Below are 27,229 nucleotides of genomic sequence, written 5' to 3' on the forward strand. Positions count from 1 at the left end.
TTTTAAAAGAAAAAGACATAGAGGAATAGGATCTCAGCGAACAGTTAAGCTCTCATGTGATAAAGATATTTGTTTGAAATCAGCTTCCAACTTCTTAGATATTCTCTACAATCATTGGGTGCTCTGATGCTACCAGAAATGCTGCATCTCTGCAGGGGTATTCACCTTTGAGGAAAGAATTCTATAATTCTGATCATATTTGAATGGGAAATGATTGAGAAATACCCTGGGTTATGAACTCTCTATTTTTTTCCTTCTATTTTAGTTTTATAGTTTTTGTATATTCTCACTCTTTGCTGAGCTGCTGAGAGCTCAATGAAACCCAGCTCTAGATCTTTCTCTCCCTCCCTTGCCTGGATATCAGGTTTTTTCAACCTCCAGTCCTTCCTCACAGGTAGGAAGCACATCACAACTCATTAGTAATTTACTGCTACAGTAATTTTTATAATTACTGCCAGGAGGCCTCATTAAATTTGATCTAATGAATAAATATTGTATTTTTCAACGTGATTACCAGAACAGCTTAAGCTGAGTGCCATAAACAATTATTTTCCTCACTACTCAGTATGTCGGTGACTATTGATTTTTATTTTGTAAAGAATTTACTGTAGTAATACCGATATAAATGACTCTTCAGGAATAGTAAACATATCTGGTGTCAATTCACAAGTAACATATAGCTGGAGGGAAAAATGGGATGGAGATAAGTGAGGTCTGGAGGAATAGAGGTTTGTTGGTTAAGAGTGTTTGTGGCCAGGAAGACTGCTTCAGACTGAAAAACCACCAATGTCCTGGCTGCTGATTGAGAATCTGTCTTCTCTCAAAGACTGCTTATAATTCACAGCAGGATCATCCATTTCGGATAGCAGCCTTTTGGGCTGAACAATGAGGGTAGTGCCGTCTAAGCTGACACCCCTCCCGATTTCCTCTCCCAATGCAGATCAACAACTAGACTTGCCCCGCCCCCCCAGATTATATTAATAAATCCATTGATGTCAGGGTCATTAAGCCATTATATATTAGAAATTGGAGCTGAACTCACATCTTCCTATCAATTCTGCTATTTTTGATATTTTATAGAAGACAAAACTTCAGTTATGATTGAGATTTTTTCTCCAAAACATAGATTTTCCCAAAAATTTTTGAAATTTTAAAGAAATCACATGTAATAAAATCTTATTCAATATACATATGTTGTATATATGTGCATATATATACATGTGTGTATATATGTATGTATATGTATATCTACATGTTTGTGCGTGTCTATATATATAGACACACACATACACAAATATCAGTGACTCCTCCACAAAATAAGGACAGAGAGACTTTCCCTATAAATCAAACAATATATATTTCTTAATGTGCCAGGCCCTGGAAATACAGATGCAAAATGAAATAAATCCTGACTTTAAGCATTCTAAAAGGAAGCGTATATATGTTAATATATTATATATTTATGTGTATGTACATATACAATATATACACATTATGTCTGTATTGATATAAATATAGATATGTGTAAGTGGGGCAGTTAGTTGGTATAGCAGATAGAGCATTGGCCATGAAGTCAGAAAGAACTGAGTTCAGATCTGGCTTCAGATACTTATTAGCTGTGTTCCCCTGGGCAAGTCATTTAACCCTGTTTGCATCTTTGCCAAGAAAAACCCAAGTGGGATCACAGAAAGCTGAATATGACTGACATAACTCAACAATAACCAAAAATAAATGGAAATAGAGGCCAGCAAAGAAATTTTGATGCAGGGCGGGGATTTTTAACATGGGGTTCATAAACTTGGCATTTTTAATATTATAATTTTATATTATATTTTATTTTAATATTCTAATAATTTTTAATATTCCAATATAATTTATTTCCTTAGAAATCTTCTATCTTTCAATTTATGCATTTAAAAATATTATTCTAAGAAGGGACCCACCAGGGTTTACCAGCCTGCCTAAGGGGTCCAAAATACAAAAAAGAATAAGTATTAAGGTCATAGGACAATGGATAGTCCCATCATTTCCTTTTTTATTGTATTGGTTTCCAATATAAAAATAACATGTGGAAGAAATGAGAGGAAGGGAAAAAGCAGTGAGTATATAAATGGTGGAAAGATAGTTTGAAAGATGTCCATCCTGTATAGGCCCTGGTGTTCGGATGATGACTGGATATAAATCAAGTTCTAGGATGGATTAGATATGAGCTTTCGCTAACTCAATGACCAATCAGATCAGTTCAAGCTCAGGGCAGAATCTAAAGAGGAGTGAATTAACTCTTCTGGAATTGGGAAGTGGGAGAGTGGGTGGGTAGCTATTGATGTTTGGAGGTTCTAAAAACTTATCCTAATGAGGAGAAGGGGAATAAACAGTCCAAGGTAAATAGTAAGATGTTCACAATGTGAAGTTCTCCAGAAACTCCAATTTTTGAATGACAGAGTGATGTTTTAAAAAGTTTGAAATAATTATTTATGAGTTATTATTTATTTTATATTAAACAATACAAATTAACATAATAATAAATTAGTTAAATAATTAATAATGCTAACATCCTATTAATAATTTATTAATAAGATTATTTAAAATTTGTTAACAATAGGAATGATCAGTTGGTTTCTCTCAGACCAAAGACAAGAATCATGGTAGTGGGCTCCTAACTTATATGCCCTTGGAAAAACTGAGTGTTCCAGAGGGTGGCAATGAATTTTGATTGGTTAACAATCAATGACAGGTAGGTCTATTATAATGAAAGGCACGAAGGGTAATATCATATTCAGAGACTACAGGAAGACCAACCACAGCCATAGGCAACCTAGACAGAGAATCTACCACCACTTGAATTAGCAAAGATCAGGAATTCATTTTAGATTAAAAGTCTGATTTAGTTGGATAGAGTACCAATACCTAGAATGGGGAGAATGTTAATTCTAACTTCCATCAGTCCTATCCTTGAGAGACTGGATTTCTGACAAGAAAATAAGATAGGGAAAAAACTTGGGTCTTACCAATTTTAACAATTGGTTATTAATATGAAAAGAAATAGTTATTTCTCTCAATAGTATCAAACAATCATTATCTTGCATTAGTGCAGATTCTTCAATAAGGTTCACTCAAAAGAAATGTGTCCAGTAATCCACACAGGAAAAATAAATTAACGATGATTATCTAGATATCATCCAGATAATTACATGACAGATTACAATCCTTTAAATTAGCTCATCAGTACATAAATCTTGCACAGACACTGTATATGGATACAAAGTAAAACTCAAAGTTTGGGAGGAAACAATTGATTAATGACATGAAATGATACAATATTGATATAGTAAGTGATGGCAAATAATGTCAGGATTTTCTATGTCTAATACCTGTACTGCAACTACATCACCATAATAAAACAGGTAACATTCAACTGGAAAATTGTTGAATACAAGGTGGCATATGCATGCAATGGAATATCATTGCTCCATAAGGAATAAATATGAAGAATTCAGAAGCACTTGAAAAGACTTCCATAAATTGATAAGGAGGAAAGCAGAATCAAAGTAATTTACACAACAGCTTTGAAATAGAAATAATAACATTAAAAACAATATGATTCAGGTTATATACAATGGCAATGTTGGCTCCAGATGACTTAGTTATTAAAACAAAACATCTTTTTAATTAAAAAATGATAAATAATGAATAGAAAGATATATGGTCCCTTAGTCACAATTACAAAAATTACAGAAAGTTATGAGAAAGATTGTTCAATAAAAAGTAATTTATATATAATAATCAAATATTATGTATATCAATGCATTATATATATTTATATATGTATTATATATTTATGTATAATAATCAAATGTTATCAACTTTTAAAAATTAAAATCTAGGGCCACAGTCCTAGAGAGAAGCAAGTAGTTAAATAGTATTTTTTTCACTGACTTCAGAAAATTAGGAGGAAAGGAAAAGAGAAAGAAAGTATATCTCCCCCATATAAGACTTCCAAATTTCAAAGATGAATAAAAGTAAAAGTGTTGCATCCCCAAAACTGGAGATCAAGTCCTGGGTTTGAATACAGATTCTGCTTTCTGCTAGCTGAGTCTTTGGGAAGTCATTTATTCATCCTGAAACTCATTTCTTTCATCTATAAAATGGGGATAGTAATATCTATCTACCTCGTTGGGTCTTTTTAAAGATCAAAGAGACAGGATAAAAGCCCTTTTTGTACCTAAATAAATGTCGACTGGTCATAGTATCTGATATCTCTTTATTCATACTTCAATATTTTTTAGTTGTAATGTGTTGTGTTGTTATAATGTAAAGTGAATTCACACAGATGGCACCTGAATAGTGTCAGTAAGGAAGATCTAAGTTCAAATTCAGCTTCAGACACTAGCTGTATGACCCTGAGGTTCAAATTCAGCTTCAGACACTAGCTGTATGACCCTGAGCAAGTTACTTAACCTTCAATTTCTTTATTTGTAAAATGAGCTACAGAAGAAAATGGCTAACAATTCCAGTAACTTTGCTAAGAAAACCCTTAAAAGGGTCAAAAAAAGTCTGGCCTGCAAACAATTGAAGAATAAAAATGTTGCAATGGATTAGAATGCTACATAAGAATTAGATAACAATTTCATTAAAAAAGCCTGAGAGGCTTCTGTATTTAAAAAAAAAAATTTTGACTCAAAGAAATCTGGTAGTGGTAGTAGAGATATTTGGGGGAGGGAGTAAATCAAGACAATGCTCTACAACCTGAGCATATCTGGATTTCAGCAAGGCATTTGATAATCATTTTTTCCCCAAAGCACCCATTTTTATATTCTTTACTTCTGTCCAAAGCACCTAAATTCAAAATATCAGAGTTATTCACAGTTCTTTACTTTTCTTCAAGTCTCTTCCCAATAATCATTCTGATGTTACAACTTCATTACTTTCCATCTGGGAGCATTCTCTCAGAACTCTCTTCTCTATTCCATCCTTTACTCATCTGCCCAAATATACAGGGAATCCCAAAAGTCTTAGCATAATTTCAAGCTTGAGTAGCATGAAGACTCTAGAATATCTCTGATTTGTTTTTCTAGATTTGTCTCATATTACTGGTCTTCCCAATTCTACTAACTCGGCCCTTGATGGGATTCTTGCTATTCTTTGTATACAACATTTCATCTATCACCTCTGGAAATTTGCATGCATTGTCCCTCATGCCCAGAATACACTATCTTTTCATGTCCACTTAGAATCCCTTCATGGTTCAATTCAAGCATAAGTTCCTACACTATGAAGTCTTTCCTAATGTTGTAGTCATAAGGGCTATCCCCCCAACTCCAAATTACTGTGTATATTTTAGATTTATTTAACTAAATGCATATTGTTTCCCTTTACTAGGATATCAACTCCCACACCATGCAGGTAGCCACCCGTTCCATTTCCAAGTAAAACGGGTCTTAGAAAGGAAATCTTGGGGAGAAGACACAAGTAGTAGAGAAACTGGTTTACATAATGGTGTATAAGTATCACCTGTAAGGCTCTTGCTATTATGATCTAAGAAGAAAGAATTACTCAGATTACTCAAATTACTTCTTTCATTCCTTGTTTTGTCTGCATCATTTTATACAGAGATCTATAATTTCCTCCACGTGAGGGTACTCATGTGTGGTAAATTCCTCCATTAATGAAGATTGCGAACTATCCTAAAATCCTCAGGATATATGTAAGGTACAGGGAGTTTGATTGACTATTCCAAAGTAACTCAACAAGTGTTAGAAGGGTTTCAAGCATGGTCTTTCTTCCTGATTTCATACTCAAATGGCTATCTACAAATTCAAATTCAAGGATTATCTACTAGCCCATGCTGCCTCTGTTTTAGAAATGATCAAAACCAAAAACCCAACAACTGTTTTGGAGAGAAAATTAGCTGGTGGTAATTTTTTAAGTGGTAATTGAATTGAATTTCCCAGCACCTCCCAAATAATATCATGTATGCAGACACCTACTAATTCTAAATTTAAAATAATAATAATTTAAAATACTAAATTTCATCAGGATTGATAAAGTTAAAGTTATTTCTAAAATACTTTCCATTGTAAGATTCATCATGTAAATGGTGACAGCATCATTGAGAGAAAATAGTGGCTGAATAGTCCCATGAAGACATAAGCTCCTTGAGGAGAGGAAGTATTTGAATTTTGTCTTAATATATATATACAGGGCTTGGCACAGCATCTGCTCCAGTTGTTTAGTTTTTCAGTTGTATCTGACTCTTTTGTGATAAATACATTGAGTTTTTCTTAACAAAGATGCTGGAGTAGTTTGCCATTTCCTTTTCCAGCATATTCCCATTTTACATATGAGAACTGAAGTAAATAAAAGTTATGATTTACCCAGGGTCACAAATCTAGTGTCTGGGATCACATTTGACCTCAGATTTTCCTGATTCTAGGCCCATACTCTATCCACTCACTGCACTACTCAGATGCCCAAATTGGCTCATAGTACATGCTTAATAAATGTTTGTTCACTGGTAGATGAAAAATTTTGAGAATGATCTTTAGTGGATCTTTTAACTACAGTGAAAATAACTATAGTAGGGAAAATATTAAACAAGGTCAAAAAAATTTATCAGTTCACTGAAATGAAAAACAGTATTTTTTTTTTTACTTTTCTGGAATAAATTGCTTCTTTTTGCTGGATTACTAGGTATTTGTCTTGCTTCATGAGAGATATTTTCCTGGATCAATGTCACCGAAATAAGCAAAATCAGTTTTAAGTTGATTAAGGAGAGTAGTAAAAGAATGCACATTTAACAGCATGATTTCCTATTAGCTTTGCTGTAGCATTTTCACAGAAGCAAGGATTTCAAAATTTCTTTTATCTACAAATTTACATATATTCTCCTTATAAAAGACAGCTAATTATGACTATCATAAATAGGGTTACTTGACACTTTAGAGCAGTGGTTCTTTTGATCTCAATATTTTTATATTACTAAAATTATTGAGGATATGTCCAAAGAGTTTTTGTTTATGTGTATTATATTTATAGATATTTGCCATATTAGAAATAAAAACTAAATTTGAATTTGTAGTCCATCTAAAAGGGTTTCAAGGACTCCAAGGTTTCTTTGGACCACACTTTGAGAACCACTGCTTTTATAGAAACAGCTCATACTGAGGTATAAGTTTGAGCCTATCTCTCATAAAAATCTAGATTACTATCAAACTTTGATATAAACAATATGGTGGAGAGTCTAGAGCAGGGATAGGGAATATCTAGCTTGAAGACCATATGAAGCCTAGAAATCATTTGCTGAGGCAATCACAGAAGATGAGCCGAAAATTAGGTAAAACAATCTCCTGCTGCTTGAGTTCTATAAGCTAATTTTGTATAGCCCATGAATGATGATATAAATATCCAAGTGGCCCTAAGTAGAAAAAAGGTTCCCACCTTGATCTAGAGCTAGTTTTAAAACCAGGAAGAGATGCTGCTTAGGATGGTACTGATACTTCTAATAACATAACCCCCAGCAAGTAATGGAATCACCCCAGGACTCTAGTAGGGAGGATTCTTAAGCTTTTGTGTTATAAATTACTTTAGCATCCAGTAAAGCCTATGGACTGACTGTTCTGGATGTTTTTAAACACATAAAATACACTGGATAACAAATAAAATAGAAATGGTGTTGAAAAAAATCAAAATTAAAAAAAAAAAAAGTTTGTGAACCCCAGATTAAGGATCTTTATTCTGGCTAATGTTGCATAGGTTGTGTCCTCATCCAGAAATTATCTTTATCAGTGAAATCCCAAGTACAGTCTCAAGTCCTAGGAGCAAAATTTATAAGTATAATAACAAAGCCTTATCCTTACTTCAGTTTTTGCCCACTAAGACTAGTCTGACAAAATTTCTTGCTCTTAAAGGCTTTTCTATTTCTTTCCTTTTTGCTCTTTTCTAATATTTTAGTCAGAAATTTCAAATGGAGAGATGTAAATCTGTGGTTAAGTCAAGAGCTGAGGCTTTAAAAAAAAATTCATTCACATATTGTTATCAAGATATAGTGAGAATTACAGAGGATCATTATGAAATCGTAAGTAATTCAAAGGGGAGCAGGGGTGAATAGTTGATCCAAAAAAATCACTATGTATTTCTTCCTTCCTCTCCCCTCTTTTGGGGGGAGCAAACCAATCTCTTTACTTTTAATAACACACATGCAATTGGCAGAACACCAATGAGTTGAATACTGGCCCATTCTCAACAGTTTCTATAGCTATGCATTATCAGAAATTGCATTTAAAGTTTCTTCTGAGTGAAAGCAACCCAACCTGATGGATTCTTACACATCTAAAACAATCCTCTTGTTTAACAATGAAAATTTCATTTTTAAAAAATAGTTGGCTCAGCAGGGACTACAACATGGGTCCTACTTTCTCCTAAAAGGCTATTCTTAAGCCCTTTTGTTGAAAGCAACTAACTAGAAAATTTGGTACATACTCTAACCATCCTGAGGTTAAATGAATTTAGTTATTATCTTTCTCTCTTATCAATAGTGAGAATTCATCTCCATGGTTTTTGTTTTTAGTTCAGTGGCAGCTGTTAATGACAATTTGTAATAGTTTTTGCTGGTAATGAAAGCTGCAAAATATTTACAGTAAGGAATTAAAAATTTTTTTTTCCCTTGAAATACTTAAAATGCCCCAAATGGTCAAGTTAGCTGAAATCACTAATAGCAATACTTTTATTTTTCTGAGATCCAGGCTCAATGGATCCCAGAGATAAGAAATCTGTATCCAATTTTTCAAATATAGTTGAGGAACAAATTCCTAAGCATAAACATTTCCACTAAACATTGAGGAAAAAGCCAGAAATACTGAAATTAACACTGGCATCATAATTAGCATTGAGTAGGAATAAATACCTGTCCACTAAAATGTTTTTTCCTCCAAGATACTATTACAATCACATTGTTTCTAACAAACTAAGCTAAAAAGAGCAATTCCAATTGGTTAACATAAGTGATGATGCAGGATTTCTTGGATTAAATTGACCATTAAAATCAATTGGGTTAGTTGAAGTTTTTTCCTCCCCTTTCTACCCAAACCCTGTTTTGCAACAAGGAATAGTTGCTACACAGAATCACCATGGATTCAGAATTGGAGGACTATCCAACCTAACCCAAGTCAAAGCCCCCTTTATGGAAGAGGAAACCAAAGGCCAGATTATGCAGTTTATGAGCAATAGAAACAAGATTGTAAATCCAAACTGATTTCACATACCCTGCTTCCCAGAATCGCAGGTAATTATATAATATCTAAGTGAATTCAATGGCTTTTCCCAAAAACTAGTCTAAGTTCAGACAGTTAATTCTCTAAACATTCAACTAAAATTCCTTGAAGGCAAAGACCCTGTTTTAGGCTTCTAGAATTATATTATCCACAGCAGGTTTTAAAAGAGCTGTTGAATGACTGATGAAAATGAGTCTTTTTGAATTTGCTGTGGTTACTAGGCTAAACAATTCCATTTAGAGAATTCTTTTGGTAATCACATGAGTTGAAAGTAATGTTGGGTTTTTGGGTTTGTTTGTTTTTTTTTTTGGGGGGGGGGGGGCTCATCCAAAAACATGCAATTCATTGAAATAATCAAATACCAAGATAGACACTCATTTAAATGGCCATAGATTGCTGGCTCTGCCCACCTGAGGCTTACAATCTAAGATCCAAGTAAGAATCTTAGACAATAGTTAAAGAAATACTTAATAATGATGGTCTCATTCCCAACAACTCTGGAAAGTAGGTGCTGCTATTATTTTTACAAATGAGGAAATGGAGACAGATTTGTAGATTCTTTTTTAAAAAATCGTTTATTATTTTAGAACAAGTGATTCTTAGGTTGAATTTGAAGCCAGGTCTTTCTGACTCTAAGTCTTATTCATTGTTTTCACCTAGATATAGGGATTATACCTCAGATTTCATTGAAAGGAAATTCCTGGTGAAGAAATCTATCTAATAGTTCAGACCAGCATTTTCTCTGTAAATTAAAGTCTTGGTTAGAACAGAGCTATCAAATATGTGACTTTAGGAACCAGATTAAAATGTCACCATTGGGAAATATTATTTAAAGTTTATGAAAACACAATAAAACAATGCTAATATGGCTGGCTAGGTGGTACAGTAAGAGTTGGATCTAGAATTAGGAAAACCCGAGTTCCAAATTTGACTTCAGATGTTTACTAGCTATGTGACCCTGGGCAAGCCACTTAAATTTTTGTCTGTTTCTTCATCTGTGAAATGAGTTGGAGAAGGAAATGGCAAGTCACTGTAGTTTTTCCAAGAAACCCCCGAAATGGGGTCACAAAGAATCCAATGTTAATAAGTGGTTCTCAATCAAGATTAAGTATTGTTCAGTGGCCTACATTAGTACTTGAATTGAACAGGTTCTCTAAGTCAATACATGCCCACAAAGATCTTTAAATATGGATTAATAGCCTGAATTTGTTTGAGTTTTATATCAAGACTTAGAGACCTGCCCAGGACAACAGAACCATTAAGTAAGAAACAAGTCTTAAATCTGAGTTGTCATCCTAAATCCCATATTTGGTTGAAATTAATATAAATGCTTATTTCTCTTAATACTTTTTTTTTCCCTGAAAGATATCAAAGAAAAAAGAGACAAGTCTGAACAATAATTTTTATTAATAAAATAAAATTTGTGTACAAAAGAACATTACAGATCTAAAGACCTATTTACAATGTTTGCTTTATTTTCTGATTTTAATTATGTATCCAATACTGAATAAGAACTGTGACATGAAGCTACATGTACAGGAAAGTAGAAAGGACACCCCCTTAGAGCACAGTAATGTCCTGTGTCCCAATTCAATTAATACTAAAAGCCAAATGTGGATGTTATTCCATAGGCAAACAGGATCAGAAAGTACTTTGGTCTTAACCATTTGATTTCTTCCTTCTTCAAGAAGGCACTTTCCAGTCAGCAGTAAAGAACTTTAAATCTAAAGTTAACTCGGTGCATGATCTATTATTTTCTTCAGTCAAGCAGAAATGCTAAGCACTGTAGACTATTACTTATGTCAACTTTCTATACAATATAGTCTAAGAGATATTTTGAAATACCCTACATAGGAATTGTACAAAACACAAGGGGGGGAAAGCAGATGTTTTAAATCTAATACCAAGGATTCTAAGGTTAGTTCAGTTTTCAACTGCAAGATTACTGGGGAAAAAAGGAAAGGAAACCGTTAAGCATATTTAATACTGAATTCTTATATTCTTTTTGGTTGCTGTCATTTTTTAAAATGCCAATTCAAGTATATAACTGTATGCAGCACATGAAATTTTATAATGCAAAGATATTTACTAGCCAGTATATGAACATTTAAACTTCATGATATACAAAAAAGTTTAGAAGCAAGTAATTCTGGTGACAACCGAAATCCTGGTACTCAAAGTGCAGGCTCTGTGTGTTGAGTTGACTGTAAAATACCATACTCCATCCTCTGCATTTATCATGTCATTTTTCTGTGTTTCTAAGTACCAAGGCTCCTTTTTTGCCAGAATCCTCAATGTATGTGAAATACTAGGAGAGTTAGTTACTTAAGAATACTTAATTAGGCATTTTCAAGTGTTTTGTTATATTGCTAGGTTCTAGGGTTTTATACCCAGTCATGAACCAACCATCCCATTTCCTCCCCATCAATACTAAAGGGACAATAAAATCATTTTAAAGTCAGTGATAGTGAAGGGGAGGGGGAAAGCATTAAAAACTACAATGCAACTTTAAAATTATACTACTAGTGCTTCCAAAACGGATTTTAATTTTATCTTAATGTACCCCCACTATCAAAAAATGTACTGATTATCAAGATTGAACCCTGAAGTTTTTAACCATCAACTGCCTAAAACTACTGAAGCTTAACAAGAAGATTAGAGAAAACAGTGTCAGTGAATCCTTCATCAATTTTCAGTCTCCATCTCAAATTCCCGCTTCAGACTGCAAAAGAAAACAAACAAAAACACTTAAGTTCTAGTTTTTGATGGCACCAGGATCCCCATAGGTTAGTTCATTTTGATTTCAGGTACAAACAGTCGAGTCCACAGATACCTTACCTTTTCAAGTAAGCATGCACATTTCCAAAACCGTGGTACTTGGCCAAATACACCAGAACACCAGTTGCACATCGTCCATCTCGCTGCCTACAAAAGCTGCAGTTGCAGATTCCACGACAAGGCGGACAATGCCAATTCTAAGATTTAAACAAAATTAAACACAGACAATAAAAGGTTACCACAGACATATTTTAAAAAAAAAATTGTAATACGTTTTCATACATTTTTCTCTTCATCCCTTTCATGCTCCTTTCAATAAATAAGTATGGGTGAAATAAGCACAACCACCAAGAGAACAAAGTTTCTTGAAACTAAGAACTATATATTTTAGAATCATAGTACTAGAAGTACAAAGAATCCTTAGTACTAGAAGGAAATTCAGTGGACATTCAGAATAAACCAATGTAACTCCAAGAAAGGTTATAATTGAACTAGCTCATATATTAGATTGTAAGCTAATTGAGGGCAGGAGTTCTCTTTTTTGTACTGCTGGTACTTGGTAAAATGCCTGAAAAAATGGTAGATGTTTAATAAATGTTTACTGATTAACTAATATAGAAACTATTGGTTACTTTACTTACTTAATTTCAGAGCAAATCCAAATTTACTGATTAATTCTGGAAAGCCCATTCAAACTATGGGAAATTTAGAACTTTTACAACCAAGAAAATTTAAGCAGTTAAGGAGAAAGTACAAAGGATATTCATTAATAATGGATATTTTTATATTTCATATAATAGGTAATGTATAATGCGATCCTTGAGGGCGGGACTGGTTTTTCTTGTTTTTACCTCTTTGTATCTCCAGCATTTAGCACAGTGTCTGAAACATGAACCATTTTACAAATAAATGTTTATTGACTTGCTCCAAAATCCCAGACGAGAATTTCCACCTCTCACTAGGAGACAACTACAGCTAGAAGAACCCCTCCATGGCACTTACTGGGTCCAACAACGCTATTTTGACCTCTTCACCATATCTGTTTCGAAGACATGGGCCGCAAAACTGTCCCCGAACTCCAAAACATTCTGGGTTTCTGCAGTTTGTCTTAGTGTCAATAGTCTTCTGGCGACACTGGTGGCAGGTGGAGCCCTGAAGCAAAAAAAAGCAGTGATTGAGAGCAAGAAGCATAGTTTCTATAGAGAAAATAACAGGTTTAATGATTTAGCTCCTCTGTAGTGGGTCCTCAAGCAGCTCACTATCATTTGTATTATACTTCAAAATGAATTGTTGCCTGCAAAACAACTTCAGACACAAAGATTTCATCCAATCAAGAAACACCAGCTTTCTCTTCTGTATGATATTTGATTCAAGATAGGGGGTGAATGGGAATGAACCATAGTGAAGACATTTTCCATTTTCATCTTCAGAACTCTGTAGCTTAAAAAATAACCAGAAGGTTGTTATTTGCTTGCATTTTGTTTTCTTTCTCATTTTTCTTCCCGTTTGGATCTGATTTTCTTGTGTAGTATATTTGTGGAAATATGTATAGAGGAAATGTACATGTTTAACATACATTGAATCAGGGGCAGCTAGGTGATGCAGTGGATAGAGCACCAGCCCTGAAGTCAGGAGGACCTGAGTTCAAATCTTGCCTCAGACACTTAATACTTTCTAGCTGTGCAACCCTGGGCAAGTCACTTAACCCCAACTGCCTCAGTCAAAAAACAAACAAACAAACAAAATCCAACCATACATATATTGGATTACTTGCCAACTGGGGGAGGGGGGAAGGAAGGGAAAAAATCAGAACATAGGGTTTTGTAGAGGTGAATGTCAAAAATTATATTTTTAAAAATAATAAGCTATAATTTTTTTAAAAAAGTAAATGGGCAGCTAAATTTTATGATCAATGAACTATGCAAGTTGAGCCTATAAAGTTGAGCATGTTGTAAATGAATAAAATCTATAAAAGTTTAAAAAAAATAACCAAAAAATGAGCAACATGATATGTTTCATATTATCTTCTGCTTATTCCTGAGTCCTAAGCATAGTTTGGGATTGGGGGTAGGTCCAGAGATTTTACAAGAAGGTCTGAACACTTGCAGTATACTTAGCAAATCACCCACCTACCTTGAAAGGAAACCGAGTCTAGACAAAATGTACTAAATTTTTAAGGGGAAGTGAATACAGTGAAAAATAGGTTACCTTATTCTAGCAAGGCATTAACCGAGAGGAAGAGTTATTGAATTTTTAACTTAAAGTCTATAAAACCAGATTAATTTTTTAAAAAATATTTTGTAACTATTTCAATATAACTGGTTTCCTTCTGTCACCCTCTGCACTTTATTATATATATTCTGAAAGAGGCCTCTAGACTTCACCATTGTCTAAGGAGTCCATGACAGAAGAAAGATTTTAAAAAATCTCTGATTTAGAGGTTCTTACTAATGAACGGTTGTAGATCTTGTCCCGAGAGGAAATGCAGATGTTCTCCAGCTCTTCCTCTGTAATCTCTTCCACCGGACGAACAATATGAGGAAGGGTCATGGTTCCTGGACGACGACTTCTGGGCGTGGAGTCATCCTATGTCACAACAATTTATAAAAATCATTTCCCTACTTCTTAATCTGGCTTTAAATTTCACAGGCATTTTGGTGTAATCAGCCTAAAAATCTTCGTTAGTATTTGTTGGGAAAAACAAATTATCACATTAATTGTACAGATGCACCCATATAACAATTCCTTGATAAAACGATACCAACCTAAGAGCCACTATTTTCAATGATGAAAATGTAGCCTGTAACCCTTTTACTCTTAAGAATATGCACTTTTAAAAATGATTTAAAAAGAATATATCCTTAAATGGATTGCTATGCCCAATCTTCTATTGATTAAACTCTCTGTATCGACAGACTGGTCCTGAGATGACAGTTATATAGTCCATCACAAGTCTACACTTGAAACATTTTCAGCATAGTAGGAACTTATCTGACCTAAGGAGCTCCTATAAAGACAGTTGAGAATCCTAGGACATTGTCATATTATGAAGAGATATCAGAGTGGGATTTTAGTCTTTTTGTCCTAAATCAAATACAAGTTTTTGCAGCAAACCTTTCTCAAAATAAATAAATAGAAATTAAAACAAAACAAAACAAGAAGGTAACGGCAGAACAGTGAAATTCTAGAGGCTTTCACAGAACAGAAAGAGAGGGAACTTACATCCATATATCCATCGATGTTCTTCCTTTTTCTCACCAACATGTACTTGTCCTCAAAATCTATTTCATCTTCTAAGTGTAGATCTGGGGGTCCTTCGATCAGAGATCTCGACCTGGTATGTGGACGAGCTCTTCGTTCAGGGTTTCTTCTTGAGGGGTCTCTTGGGAAGGAGCGCCTTCGATTTGGCTTCGACTGCTAAAGTGGAAAACCCCCATGAAGGAAAAAGATCATGCATTTCCCCTAAAAACACTTTCTTCAAAACAAAGAATATTACTCATTCCCACAATCTGAGTTAAATCAAACTGTTGCTAAAGTACCCACAGGAACCAGCCCTAAATCATTAGTATGGGCAAAATCCAGTCTCTTAAAGAACAACAGAAGTTGCTATTTTTTCCTCTTAGAAGAGATCTTTCAATTTCTTTCTCAAAGGAGTACTGCTTCCTCTGAAATTACTTTCCATATGTTTTGTATCTAATTGGAGGAACAGAAATTATTTCCCCCATTAAAACATAAGCTACTTGATGGTGAGGATTGTGTCATTTTTGTCATATTTGTGTCATCAGTGCATGATGCTTAGCAGTCAGCCATCCATTTAGTGTTAGCTGAGAGAAAGGAACTAATAGCATCTCCAGTACTATTCCCAAACTCCTTCTTAAAGTGGTCTGTCTGTTGAGCCCCAAGATTTCCTATATGTTCAGTAGTGATCAAAAGAAAATAATCTATCAAAGGTGAAGATGGATGATGGCTAATTTTCTTTTCTTTGCACTAATGTGTCTAATTGATCTTAATCATACTAGTTTTGTTCTTAAAAGTTGCAATCATATCTAGTGTTATTAAGAAACCTGAACATTTTTTTAACTTGACAGTTTGAAAAGTTCTTTCTTCTAATTAAATCTGCTAACATACTTTTTCTGTGAAACACAAGCTAACAAAATTAATTTATACTTACTGGGCTACTACCTGGAAGTGATCTCCTTTCAGTAAATAATCCTGGAAAACTCTGCAATTCTGACATAAGTTTTGCAAGCTGCAAGGTAGGAGGGAAAAAACAAAAACATAAAGTGAACAAATCATTTTATTAGAACAATTTCCTAACATAAGTCAGAAACTTTAGAAATTGAGGTCTTCCTTCTTTCTTTCTTCTGTTACCATACCTTTAAATCTAATAATCTGAAAGCACAGGAATTCTTTGTTAATGCACAGGCATTAACTAAAACAAAACGGGTAAACGTAATTTCAACAGAATGACAAAAACCTATCAATTTGAGGAAACATGTTATGAACTACAACAGGAACAACATATCCCATAGAAGGGAAAAGCCCAGTATGACATAATAGATTTGAACACAGAATTCTAGAACACATACCATTGCCTTGTTTTCCTTTATATTTAGCGCCCTCTTTTCTAAAAAACTGGAGCCTTTCTCATCTTCTGAATCAGAATCAGAATTGGGAATGGGAACCTCAGGGGCTTTTGGTGGGGCAGCTTTTTGTTTCCTTGACTTTTTGAGGTCTCGGGTTGGAAACTTTAGAGCTACTTGCAAAGGACCCAACCGTTTCATTTGACTCCGAGTCCTTCTGCCTTCATCATCCGAATCCAATTTCTGTTCAAATAAAACAATTTGTTTAATTTTACAACATATACCCAATACATCGAAAAATTTAAAAATGAACACATAAATCAATCAATTCTCTAGATGATCAAAATCAGACAGTAACCCGAGTGTAATTGCTACTCTCATCATTAGTAAAAATTGAAGATTCTCACTACTAGTTAAAATGAAACAGATAATCTCATATTATTACTCATCCTCAAAAGGCTATTACTAATATCCAAGATGGAATTTCTGACCAATATTAGCTAATGATCTACCCAAAGTCACACAATTCATTTTTTTAATGCATATATTTTGCCTAATCAACAGACCAAAGAACTTATATATAGCAGCCTCTTGCATCTACCTATATCCAATTTCATTTAATTTAAACATTTATTAAGTACCTAGTGTATGTAAGACATTGTCCTAAATGTAAAAAATAGAAAAATGAAAGATGGATTCAATCCTTAATTCTGAATAACTCATGTTTTACCAGAATTTAGTTGTATAGAGTCAAGCTAGAGAATGATAGGATAAAGGAGAAAATCAAAATTTGAGGAAAATTTGAAAAGGAAAAACTTTCAGGTAGGATAGGGCTGGGCAGTGGGATCAGGAAGGCTTCATGGAATAAATGGCTCTTGAGTTGGGCCTTGAAGAAAGGAGAGTTTGACAAGAATGGACAGGAAGCCCTTGCATGCATGTTCAGTGGTAGAATTCTCGCCTACCAAGAGTGGGAGGCCTGGGTTCAATTCCCAGCCCATGCATGTATTTGTTTTGGGGACAGCTAGGTGGTACAGTGGACAGAGCACCAGCTCTGAAGTCAGGAGGACCTGAGTATTTGGTCTCAAACACTTGACACTTCCTAGCTGTGTGATTCTGGGCAACTCACTTACTCCAAGTGCCTCACATATGCACACAAATGTGATGGAAGAATGGATGAAGAAAAAAATCTAGGCTGGTCGCTGTGAGAACCATAGTGGCAAGAGAAAGGACAGAAGTTGACAAGTGACTGGATATGAAGGTGAGGGGAAGGACAAATCAAAGATGAGCTTGGATGATAAAGAAATTGGTGGTATCAGGGCTAGAAACAGGAATGAATACAGAACCAGACTTAAGTGGAAGGCACTTCTGTCTAGAATCATATAGCACATAAGTGTTGAAGGTAGCACCCAGGTCTTTCCAATTCCAAGTTAAATGCCATATTTATACTGTGCTTCCTCTAGAAGAAGAGATGACATTAGCTCAATTTTAAACATGCTGACTTTGAAGTCTTAGGTCAGATATTCAAGTAGAAATACTTAGAAGGCAGCTGAAAATATGGAGGCAGAAGCTCAGAATTAAGTCTATATTAAATTGAGTACATTGGAAAAATGGATGAGATTTTCAAGAAATATGATGTAGAGAAAAAAGGGCCAAGAAGACAGAAACTGAAGGGACAGATAGTCACACTGGGAGGGTATGAGAGGCTGAACTAGTAAAGGAAACAATGTAGTCACATGGGTAGGAAAATCAGGAGAAGTGTCATACAAGCCAACCAGAAGGGAAAAATACAGAACTAGGGACTGGTTAGTCATACTAATTGTTATAGAAAGGTCCCAGAAAAAGCTAATCAAAGGCCATAGAGTCAATGAAGCTTTTTGTATGACCAGTCTCAAGAGTGATTGGGGTTTGAAGCTAACTAGGAAGTCTCTTAAGGTTATTCCAAATTCTAAGATTCTATAATTTTGAAAAGAAAAAAAAAATCAGAAAATACAGCCGAATCAATTATCATTTCAGCTGCACAAAATGCTAACAAAGAGGAGTCAGAAAAACTCTGGGTAAATATTTTAAGTTACTAACTGAAGGTAAAATAAAAAGAGGAAATTAGTGTAGACTGGAAGTGTCAAACTTGTTTCCCAGTGCAACCAGAATCAGATAAAATGGAATTGGTAAATATTTAACAAAATAAAACATAACACAGACAATGTTAATTTGTGGTTTTCAAAGTAAATATACTACCACTGGTATGCATGTATGTTTTCAATGAAACATTAGGCAAAGTCCCTCGAACTTGTTGAGGGCAGAGGGATTTGGTTAGGAACTTGATCTCTGGAAAAACTTTGTGAAGATGGTGATGGAGAATCAATCAGAAGTGAATACAAGGATTGCTATGTATTTGTGTAGTTTAGTTTAGATAACAGTAATTTGTAGTGGGTTTAGTCCACATACATTGGGGATAAAGAGTGGAATAAGTATGTGGAAGAGGAAGCCCAAGGTCGAGAATGAGAAGGTATACACAGCAGAAGGAAAGGAGGGTAAGGAATTCAAGAGTGATGCTACATGTCCTTACTGAATTGTCTAGTTAAATAGAGGGCCAAAATAATAAAAGGTGGGAAATAAGAAGAGGGTGATGGACAAGTGATTAATCAGTCAAAAATGGCAGAATAGGCAAAGAACCATTAAGAGAAATGAGGCACTGATAGCAATGAAAGTTAGAGATTACAAGGAGAAAATGTTGAGTTCAATGTCTTCAAAGAAGAAGTTTGAGTAGTAAGATTTAAACCAATCAACCCTTTGATTGGCTGAGATTGAATGGAGGAACAGAGGATGGGAGAGTTAGTGGACTGGAAGGTCAGGAAGTGTCCTGATGTTAATAGTTTAGTAAAGATGTGGTTAGATTGGTAATCAGCAACAAACAATAGTCTAGATGGGGTAATACAACAGGACAGTACTAAAGATTTAAAAAGAAAATGAGGTTATTAATCGATGGTGGTGTATGGCAGGTCTAGCATCATACTTAGAGCCTTTTAAAAGTTACTAAGCAGGCCCTGTGGAGAACAAGTAGCATGTTCCAAGGATGAGGTATCTGAGAACAGAGAGGACAAGAGAATGTGTAACACCTTCAGAAAAAAGTCACTTTTTAAGTTATATTATTCTTCATGATGGAAGTTTTTAATTTTGCTTGCATTTGAAAATTTGATAGCTCATACTATTCCATAGTTGTTTTCCTTCTACTATTAAATAAAACTAATTCCACTAAAATAATTGACCAAATACTATTGTCACATATCATTTAAAAAAACTTAACAAATAAACCTTTAATATAGTTAACATTTCTTTCTCTCCCTCACTTCCCCTAATTTCACTCTTTTTAGCCATGTGTTCAATTTCCAAACCTGCCTGCTCTTTTCTAAAGTTCCTTCTTTTACACTGGCAGCCACTGTCCAGGATTTCATAATGCCTTCTCATGTTTTCTAGGCTTCTTCATGATGTTATCATTTTCCCTCATGTGAATGCATTAGGAAGTTCTCACCAGGTCTAAAAATTATTGGGAAGCTCCATCCCTTTCCAGATACATAACTTCTTAAGAAGGCTAATAACAGATCAAAAAATTGCTACCTTAGTGTTCCTCAAGAATAATTAAAACTATTTTTTTTTTTCCTCGAATTCTTATTAGATTATCTCTTCTGATGCTACCTATAGAACCTCATTACCATTCTTTGGAGTACAAGCAGCTGCTTCTTTCTCAGAGGGGCCAACTCATGCCACATTCAAGGCAAGAGCCTACTGCCTATTTCTGAGGTCTTCTAAGAGTAAAAAAGTTATTCCCGTCTTCTTTCTACATTCTTTCCCCCTCCCACCTCCTGTTAAAGATCAAAATTTTCTGCCTCTTCAAATCATCTGTCTTCTTTGAGTGTCTTGAAGACCTTCCATTTTTTCAAGGAATATTTCATTTCTCCTGACAACCTGGATAATGGGAAAAGAGTCCCTCTAATTCTGTTTTTTTTTCCTTTTAGGAAGAGTGCAGTTACTTGGCCTGAGCAAAAGACCACTCTATACAAGTCACTAAAAATGCTTGCCTTTATCCTTCCAAAATTGGTGACTAAAGAAAGCACCTTTTGACATCTCCTTATATTTTTTAAGTCACCTATGTATTTTTCACAAGGTTTGTTTCTAAGCTGATGAGCTTAGATGCCCTCTGTAGCCCTTCTCGTAGCTTTGTGGTGACTCTTGCAAATGAAACTCAATCATTGGGCTGCAAGATATTACCCATTGATCTTCATTTCACTTTTCCAATCCAGACACCAAATTAATAGTTTTAAGTTACAAAAGATATTCCCTTTAGTAAGTTGAGTGAAGGAAAAAGCACACTCCTCTATATTTTGGATTCCCCAAAGAAGCAATAAACTTTTTGAGTCAATTAAGTAGGGAAGGTAGTAGGTAACCCAGCAGCAGTAGCAATGATGAGGTATTGGTAGCAGCAATGGCAGCAGCAATAGCAGCAGCAGGGTATGGGATAAAGCCAAGCATGAAAAATATTGGATGAAAGAAAGGTCCCTCATTATCCTTATCATCCCTGATAAAGAATTTTCCATAAACAGATTTTCAAACTAACTGAACTTCCCACTAATGGCTTCACATAACTTAAGGTTCTGGAATAGAATGAATGAACCTCTGCCTTTCTACTATAAATTTCAGTATTTCTACAATACTCATAAGAAATGTTTACAATTAAAACTCAGTGGTGAGTCAGTGCTGTGAAAGGACAAGTGCTTTTCATCATGAATATTCCTTAAAACTAAGTTTTTCTTTCAGGAATTTTATAATAAAATCAAAATTTCAAATCATGAATTATATCGCATTATCTAAAAGAAATTATTTTATGGCAAATCACCTTAAATGACCAAAAAAAGGGAGGCAAACTACAAAAAGAAATCAGACTGGGAATAAGTATTTCATTCCACTACTACACATTAATTCTAGACATTGACATATCCTGAAACTCACCATTCCATCTTGTATTTCGCTTTCTGAGAAGCCGCAGAATGATTCATCATCAGAGTCGGCACAGAAAATAGTGGCCAGTTCTTTAGTGATATCTGGCCTGAATTTGGGTTTGTGTAAAATTCCACAATCCCCTCTCAAGTCTTTCGCCTCACTTTCTGGAAAGCCGCAGAAAGATTCATTATCAGAGTCCTCATAAAAAATATTTGCCAGTTCTTCACTGATATCTGACCTGAATTTGGGCTTCTGTAAAATAAATAAATAAGTGCCATTGTGCATCCCCCCTTTTCAAGAACCAATTTTCCATAAACCGTGCAGAGAGCAAATCACATTTACAAGTGCACTACAAGAGAATAGCTTTTGTTACAAAGAAAAATGGTTCAGGGGTTTACAAATGATTTCTGAGTTGTTATGGCAAATCATCAGGCATGTTAGGTTAGGCGACATTTCAAAAGGATAGAATAAGTAGCTAATCTACCTCCAACAATTACTACCTAGAACCACAGCAAAAAGTGAAATGAAATTACAGAGCATACTGTATTTTCATAACGGCTGTATAGAAATGTAGGCAAAAAGCAAGCAGTTTTAATCACGTACAAAGCATTTGGGGCATTTTCAGCATCGCAGACTCAATTCTGTTTATTCTCGTACTGCACTTACTGTGTTTGCAAAATTATCAGAAGCAAAACTGTCACAACTGTCATCAGAGGATGACGAGGTTTCCATGGAAATCAATTTCACATTTCTGAAATTTTTGAAGTTCTTCTTTACAGAAAGGTCCTTTTGCTGAAAATGGAAATGGCAATCCGATTAAATATGATGCTTACTGCAGTGTCCAACTTTTCAACACAATTTTTTTTTTTTTTTTTTTTTTTTTAGTTTTGCATGTTTAAAACATTATGAGGCAATGGAATCCATTGCATATGCTCTTGATGAGATAGTAAAGCAGGACTAGTTTTAAGAGGAAAAAAACCAGGTCAACATGCCCTCAAATAAAAAATGCTATTCATAAATTGGAGGGGTGGAGGTGGGGTAAAAATTACTCTTTTTAATAATTTATTCAAACATCTTTGGAGCCATCTATCACCCAACTTTAAAATCTCCAAGTTCAATATTAATTAAACATTTGCTTTCCCAAAATTTTTCAATTCTGACTCTTTCAATTTTATCAAAGCTACAATTTTGAAAGTAAATAACAGCTGTTTTCTCCCTTCACCAAAATCAAACCAAAGAGGTCTTTTTCTAAGTAGATCTGGTATTATACATAGATGCTCATTTCCTAAGATTAAAAGTCCACTAGTAAATCCACTAGATCAAGGTGAAAAGATTCCAAATATAACTTCATTCCAATCAAAAGGGACAATGATTAAGGCCCAAGTACTCAGAAACCAGATGCCTCAATACTGTGGAGCAAATGCCAAAACAAACTGAGACTTTTTCATGTGTATTAAAAAGTCTGAGTGATACTCAAAGATTTCACATTTTTCATTCACATGTCTGAAATTCCATTCAGGTGTTTAATAGGTAGATAGTAATTTCTCATGGAATAATGAACATGGGTCTGTTTGTTCATTGGAAACCAGCATTGAACAAGAAGTGGATGATTCTAAGCCTCTAGCCCCACCTGTTGAATTTCAGACTCCTTGCTGTGCAACCAATTTATGGGAGTCTTCTTTTAGATACCTCAATAATAGCAATTATATTCAATTCAACACAAGTACAGAAATCCAGACAGCACCTCACATTGGGACTTTTTTTACTTCTTAAAAACAAATATTCCTTCTGTGTTCTAGTTACTTTTTCTATACTTTTATGTTTTACATTATTTACAGCAGGTAGAGCTGATCTATCAAACTCAACTGTGAGGACAAGTTCATTATTATTACTGCAATCACAGGGTTTGGAGCTGAGAGGGACATTGAGGATTATTATGGAAATAATCCCAAATCCTTTTCAGTTCTAAATCTATGACCCAGTTCAAGAATGTACCTTACAGATGAGGAAATCAAGGCCAAAAGGTTAAAATCTGTCCAAGGCTGTAAAATTAGTTAAATAACAATTTTAGAATTTTATTTTGAAATAAAAAATGTTATCCCATTTTCTTTATCTTAGCAACAACAACAAAAATGCTATGTGTCAGTTAAAGGTCTTTCTAATTATTTTTAAACTCTGGTCATTCTATTAAGTTAGAGGATCTGGTTTAAAATCTGAGTTTTCTGACTTCAAATTAAGAGACTTTCATAGAATTTAGCATTACCTCTATGATCATTATAAGATGCTGAGATTTCTGATACCTACTCAATAGAAAATCCTGGCAGGAACAGAGAAAAAAATTAGCCTTTACCTTTACATTAATTTACTAAATCAATTTCAGTGAAGACACCTACACAATTAAATAAAAGTTGGGTTTTTGATAAAGATAGCATACTCCTCTATAAAACAAAATTCAGAGATCACAGGATCTTTCTTTTCAGTAGACCATCAAATCCTTCTTTTACAAAAGAGGAAATTTGAAGCCCAGAGAGAATTTGTACAAGGACACAGAAAAGCTGGGATCTAAACACAATGTCTCAGATTTGAAATCCAGTGCACTTCTAACTTAATTTTTGTCCCTTACTGGAAAAAAAAAAAATCTAAAATTGTTATTTTATTATTTTGGCCAGCATTTAATTGTTTATGTGACTATTTAAAAAATGATATTTTCAGCTTTATTTCACACTATTATTCCACCCATCTTCTGGCTAAAATGATACTTCTTTCTTGTTTTGGCCTCTGTGATTCTCATAGTGTGTCTTTTGTTGGGAGGAACGCATTCCTCCCACATCTGAGTACTTCAGTAGTAAATTGCCTTTCTTTTGCTCCAAAATCTTGCCCAGGTGCCAAGTAGTCCTCCCAGCTTAAAAGTATCTTAAACTCAAGTATCATAAATTTGGAGTTAAAAATATCTAATGCAATCTTTCCATTTACAAAGGAGGAACCAGGCTCAGAGCTTAGGTGACTTTTCAGATGTGATCCAGGTAGTAAGTGGAAGAATTCTAGAGTTGGAATTTTTAGGTCTTTAAAATGCACCACACATTGCTTACTTTTTCCAAATGTTAATTGTATATTCAAACATGTGAGTGCCAACTCTGTGCAAAGCATAGCACACAAGGGATATAAAAATAAGTATTAGCTTATAACTGAGTATGGGGACATCAGGTAGTCAAATAATTATGTTACAAAGTAGGCAAGTGTCATTGATGGCACCAATTGGAAATGCTATGGCAATTTGGGAGGGAAGAGGGATCCAAGTCACTTTCATGAGTTATTTTGGATAGATATAAATCTTTTGATGATATCCTAAAGTGAGAAAACTGTATTTTGGTTATTGGTAGCTCCTTATTAGGCATAAAAAAAACCCCTGAAAGTCTGCATTAAATATTTCAAGGAAGTACTTTGTATCTGTCATTTATACATCTGACGTATTCCCAGGACTTTTTGTTCTGCATCCATCTGCTAAATTACCTAGAAATCTAGGTTGCCTCTAATGAGAGCCTTTTTCTTTTGGCAGGTATGTGCAACACTTTAACTAGTGTCACAAGCTAAATAAAACTTTGTAAACTATGTGGTTAACTTTTAGAGACACAAAAAGGTGTTAACTACAAGAATCTGAGCACGAGTTCGGATTCCAGATGCATCTTCAAACATTTAATTAAAAAATAAGCAATAAAGTCAATATCATGCTCCTGGATCAGACCTTTCTCTTCCAAGGTCACAGTACTAAACAGAACTGCTCCAATCCACAAGGTCACTGCAGAGATTCCAGTAAGCCAAGGGTACTTTCTAATCAACTTCTGACAAACATAGAGCTCCACCTCCTACACATCAGTTAATTCCCCTCCCCGAGGGAAAGCTTTGCTTTTTCCTTCCTGCCCAACCCCCAAGGCTCTGGCCCGGGTGCAGACCCCACTTTTTAGTTCCCTTTCTCAAAGACTCTATCTTACAACCTCAGAACGTGGGTGGGGGTGGAGGGATTGGAGGATAAAAGGTCCATTTACCAGAACTCTAAACTAAAAAGACTAAATCCTAACTTCAAAGAGTTTGCAAAGAGACGGAGATGGGACATACACAAATACAAATGCTAATACCAAAGGGGGAAGGAAACACTTCCAGCAGTAGGGAATCACAGTGGGCGTCGCAGAAGCTGCATTTCAACAGGCGTAAAAGGAGTTGATAAAACTTCGACTTTATTCAGATGAAAACGTGATGATTTATTATACTATTACAAGAAATACGGAAATCAAATAACGTGCCCCCAAAAAGTATACACCGTAGTGTTCACAGGGCGTTGCAACATCTATCGCCCCATTCCTTCCCGTTATGCCCACCGGGGCGCAAGCATGTGGGCACAGCAGGGAAGGGGTGGAGGCAAGAAGGGGAGCAAAGGGGTCAAGCACAAATGCAGGAAAGCAGCTGAAGCTGCGGGGAGAAAGAAAAGCAGCGGTAGGGTTGGGGAAAGGGGGCAAGATTCTCATATTCTCTCTTCCCGCCTCCGGGTTCATCTCCCCTTCGCTCACTCCTCCTAGGATGGCCCCAAACTCGGGGAGGAGGGGAGCCCGGGCTGAGAGCCCTGCAGAGCCCGAGCTCGGGGCCGCCTCTGCTGGCGACAGATCGCGTGCAGCCCTGCTCCACGTGGAGCTCGCAGGCGCGCACACACATGCACATTCTCAGGAGCTACTTCAGAGACCCGGAGGGGACCTGGTCTCCCCCGCTCCCGCTCGCTTGGGCAGGAAAGCCGCGGCGCCATAAACCCCCAGGTGCAGCAACGTCTTTCTGCAGAGCTGGACAGACCGGCCCCCACCCCGCCTCCTCCTCCTCCTCCTCCTCCCTCTACTCCTGCACACTCGCGCGGACGGCCGCACTTCGGAGACGCGCACCCTCACCTGCGTGCCGAAAGGATCCATGAGTGGCGGCGGAGGCAACGAGAAGGACGCTTTAAAGGGGAGCGACCGCACCGGGGGAGCAGGGCGCGGGCAGCCACTGAGTGCCGGCAGAGGAGCGCGAGCGAGGGAGCGAGCAGAGACAGCGGGAGGGGCGCGCGCCGAGCCCGACCCGGGACGGGGCGGGGCTGGGCCCCGGCTTTCCCGCGCCCCGAGGCGCAGGTCCTGAACGCTGCGGTAACGCGTGGGCCTAAACCTCCCACCTCCCCCTCGAAGAGTTTTCCCACAATTTAATTACTAAAGGGAAGAAAATACCCTAGGAAGCTCCGCCTTCAAGAAAAAAAAGCATTTTTTTTTTTTACCCTCCCAATCCTATTCTTTTTACTTTGCTGTCCTGTCCTTCAGCGAGTGGCGGGAAAACGGTTCATATTGCCCCCGGGTTCCTGACATGATTTGCATAATACTGGAGCCGGAAGAAGGAGGATGAAAGAGTAGGGTTTTAATGGAGTGCATGATTTCGCTAACCAGAGGAATTAACGAGATACTTCAGTTCAGTGCTTTATACTCCTGCTTAGGGTTCTATGCGGAGAGTAGAACATTTGACCCAGCACTTCACTCGGTCAATTCTGTAGCGCACCATCTTCTCTAGCAATTGTATTCCCTGGAGTAAAAGTTAAAC

The 27,229-nt window shown here is 35.8% G+C and overlaps 1 protein-coding gene across 2 annotated transcripts; it reads right to left on the reverse strand.

Annotated features, from left to right (window-relative positions):
- Nucleotides 1-10,659: 10,659 nt before the first annotated feature.
- Nucleotides 10,660-26,819, reverse strand: CDCA7 (cell division cycle associated 7). Of its 2 annotated transcripts, XM_012544825.3 has the most exons (10): nt 26,554-26,819; nt 22,292-22,417; nt 21,635-21,877; nt 16,637-16,873; nt 16,219-16,296; nt 15,270-15,464; nt 14,496-14,633; nt 13,050-13,199; nt 12,108-12,244; nt 10,660-11,991 (listed from the first exon to the last, which is right to left on the reverse strand). In XM_012544825.3, exons 1-10 carry the CDS (start codon nt 26,572-26,574, stop codon nt 11,955-11,957), a joined length of 1,362 nt encoding a protein of 453 aa, XP_012400279.2. In that variant the 5' UTR covers nt 26,575-26,819; the 3' UTR covers nt 10,660-11,954. The 2 variants fall into 2 exon arrangements, with proteins under 2 accessions (XP_012400279.2, XP_023355056.1); XM_023499288.2 differs by lacking the exon at nt 21,635-21,877 and having other exon boundaries at nt 26,554-26,815.
- Between the last annotated feature and the right edge of the window lie 410 nt (nt 26,820-27,229).

Source organism: Sarcophilus harrisii, chromosome 3 (assembly GCF_902635505.1).
Source record: "Sarcophilus harrisii chromosome 3, mSarHar1.11, whole genome shotgun sequence".
In the NCBI taxonomy this organism is placed as follows: Eukaryota; Metazoa; Chordata; class Mammalia; order Dasyuromorphia; family Dasyuridae; genus Sarcophilus; species Sarcophilus harrisii.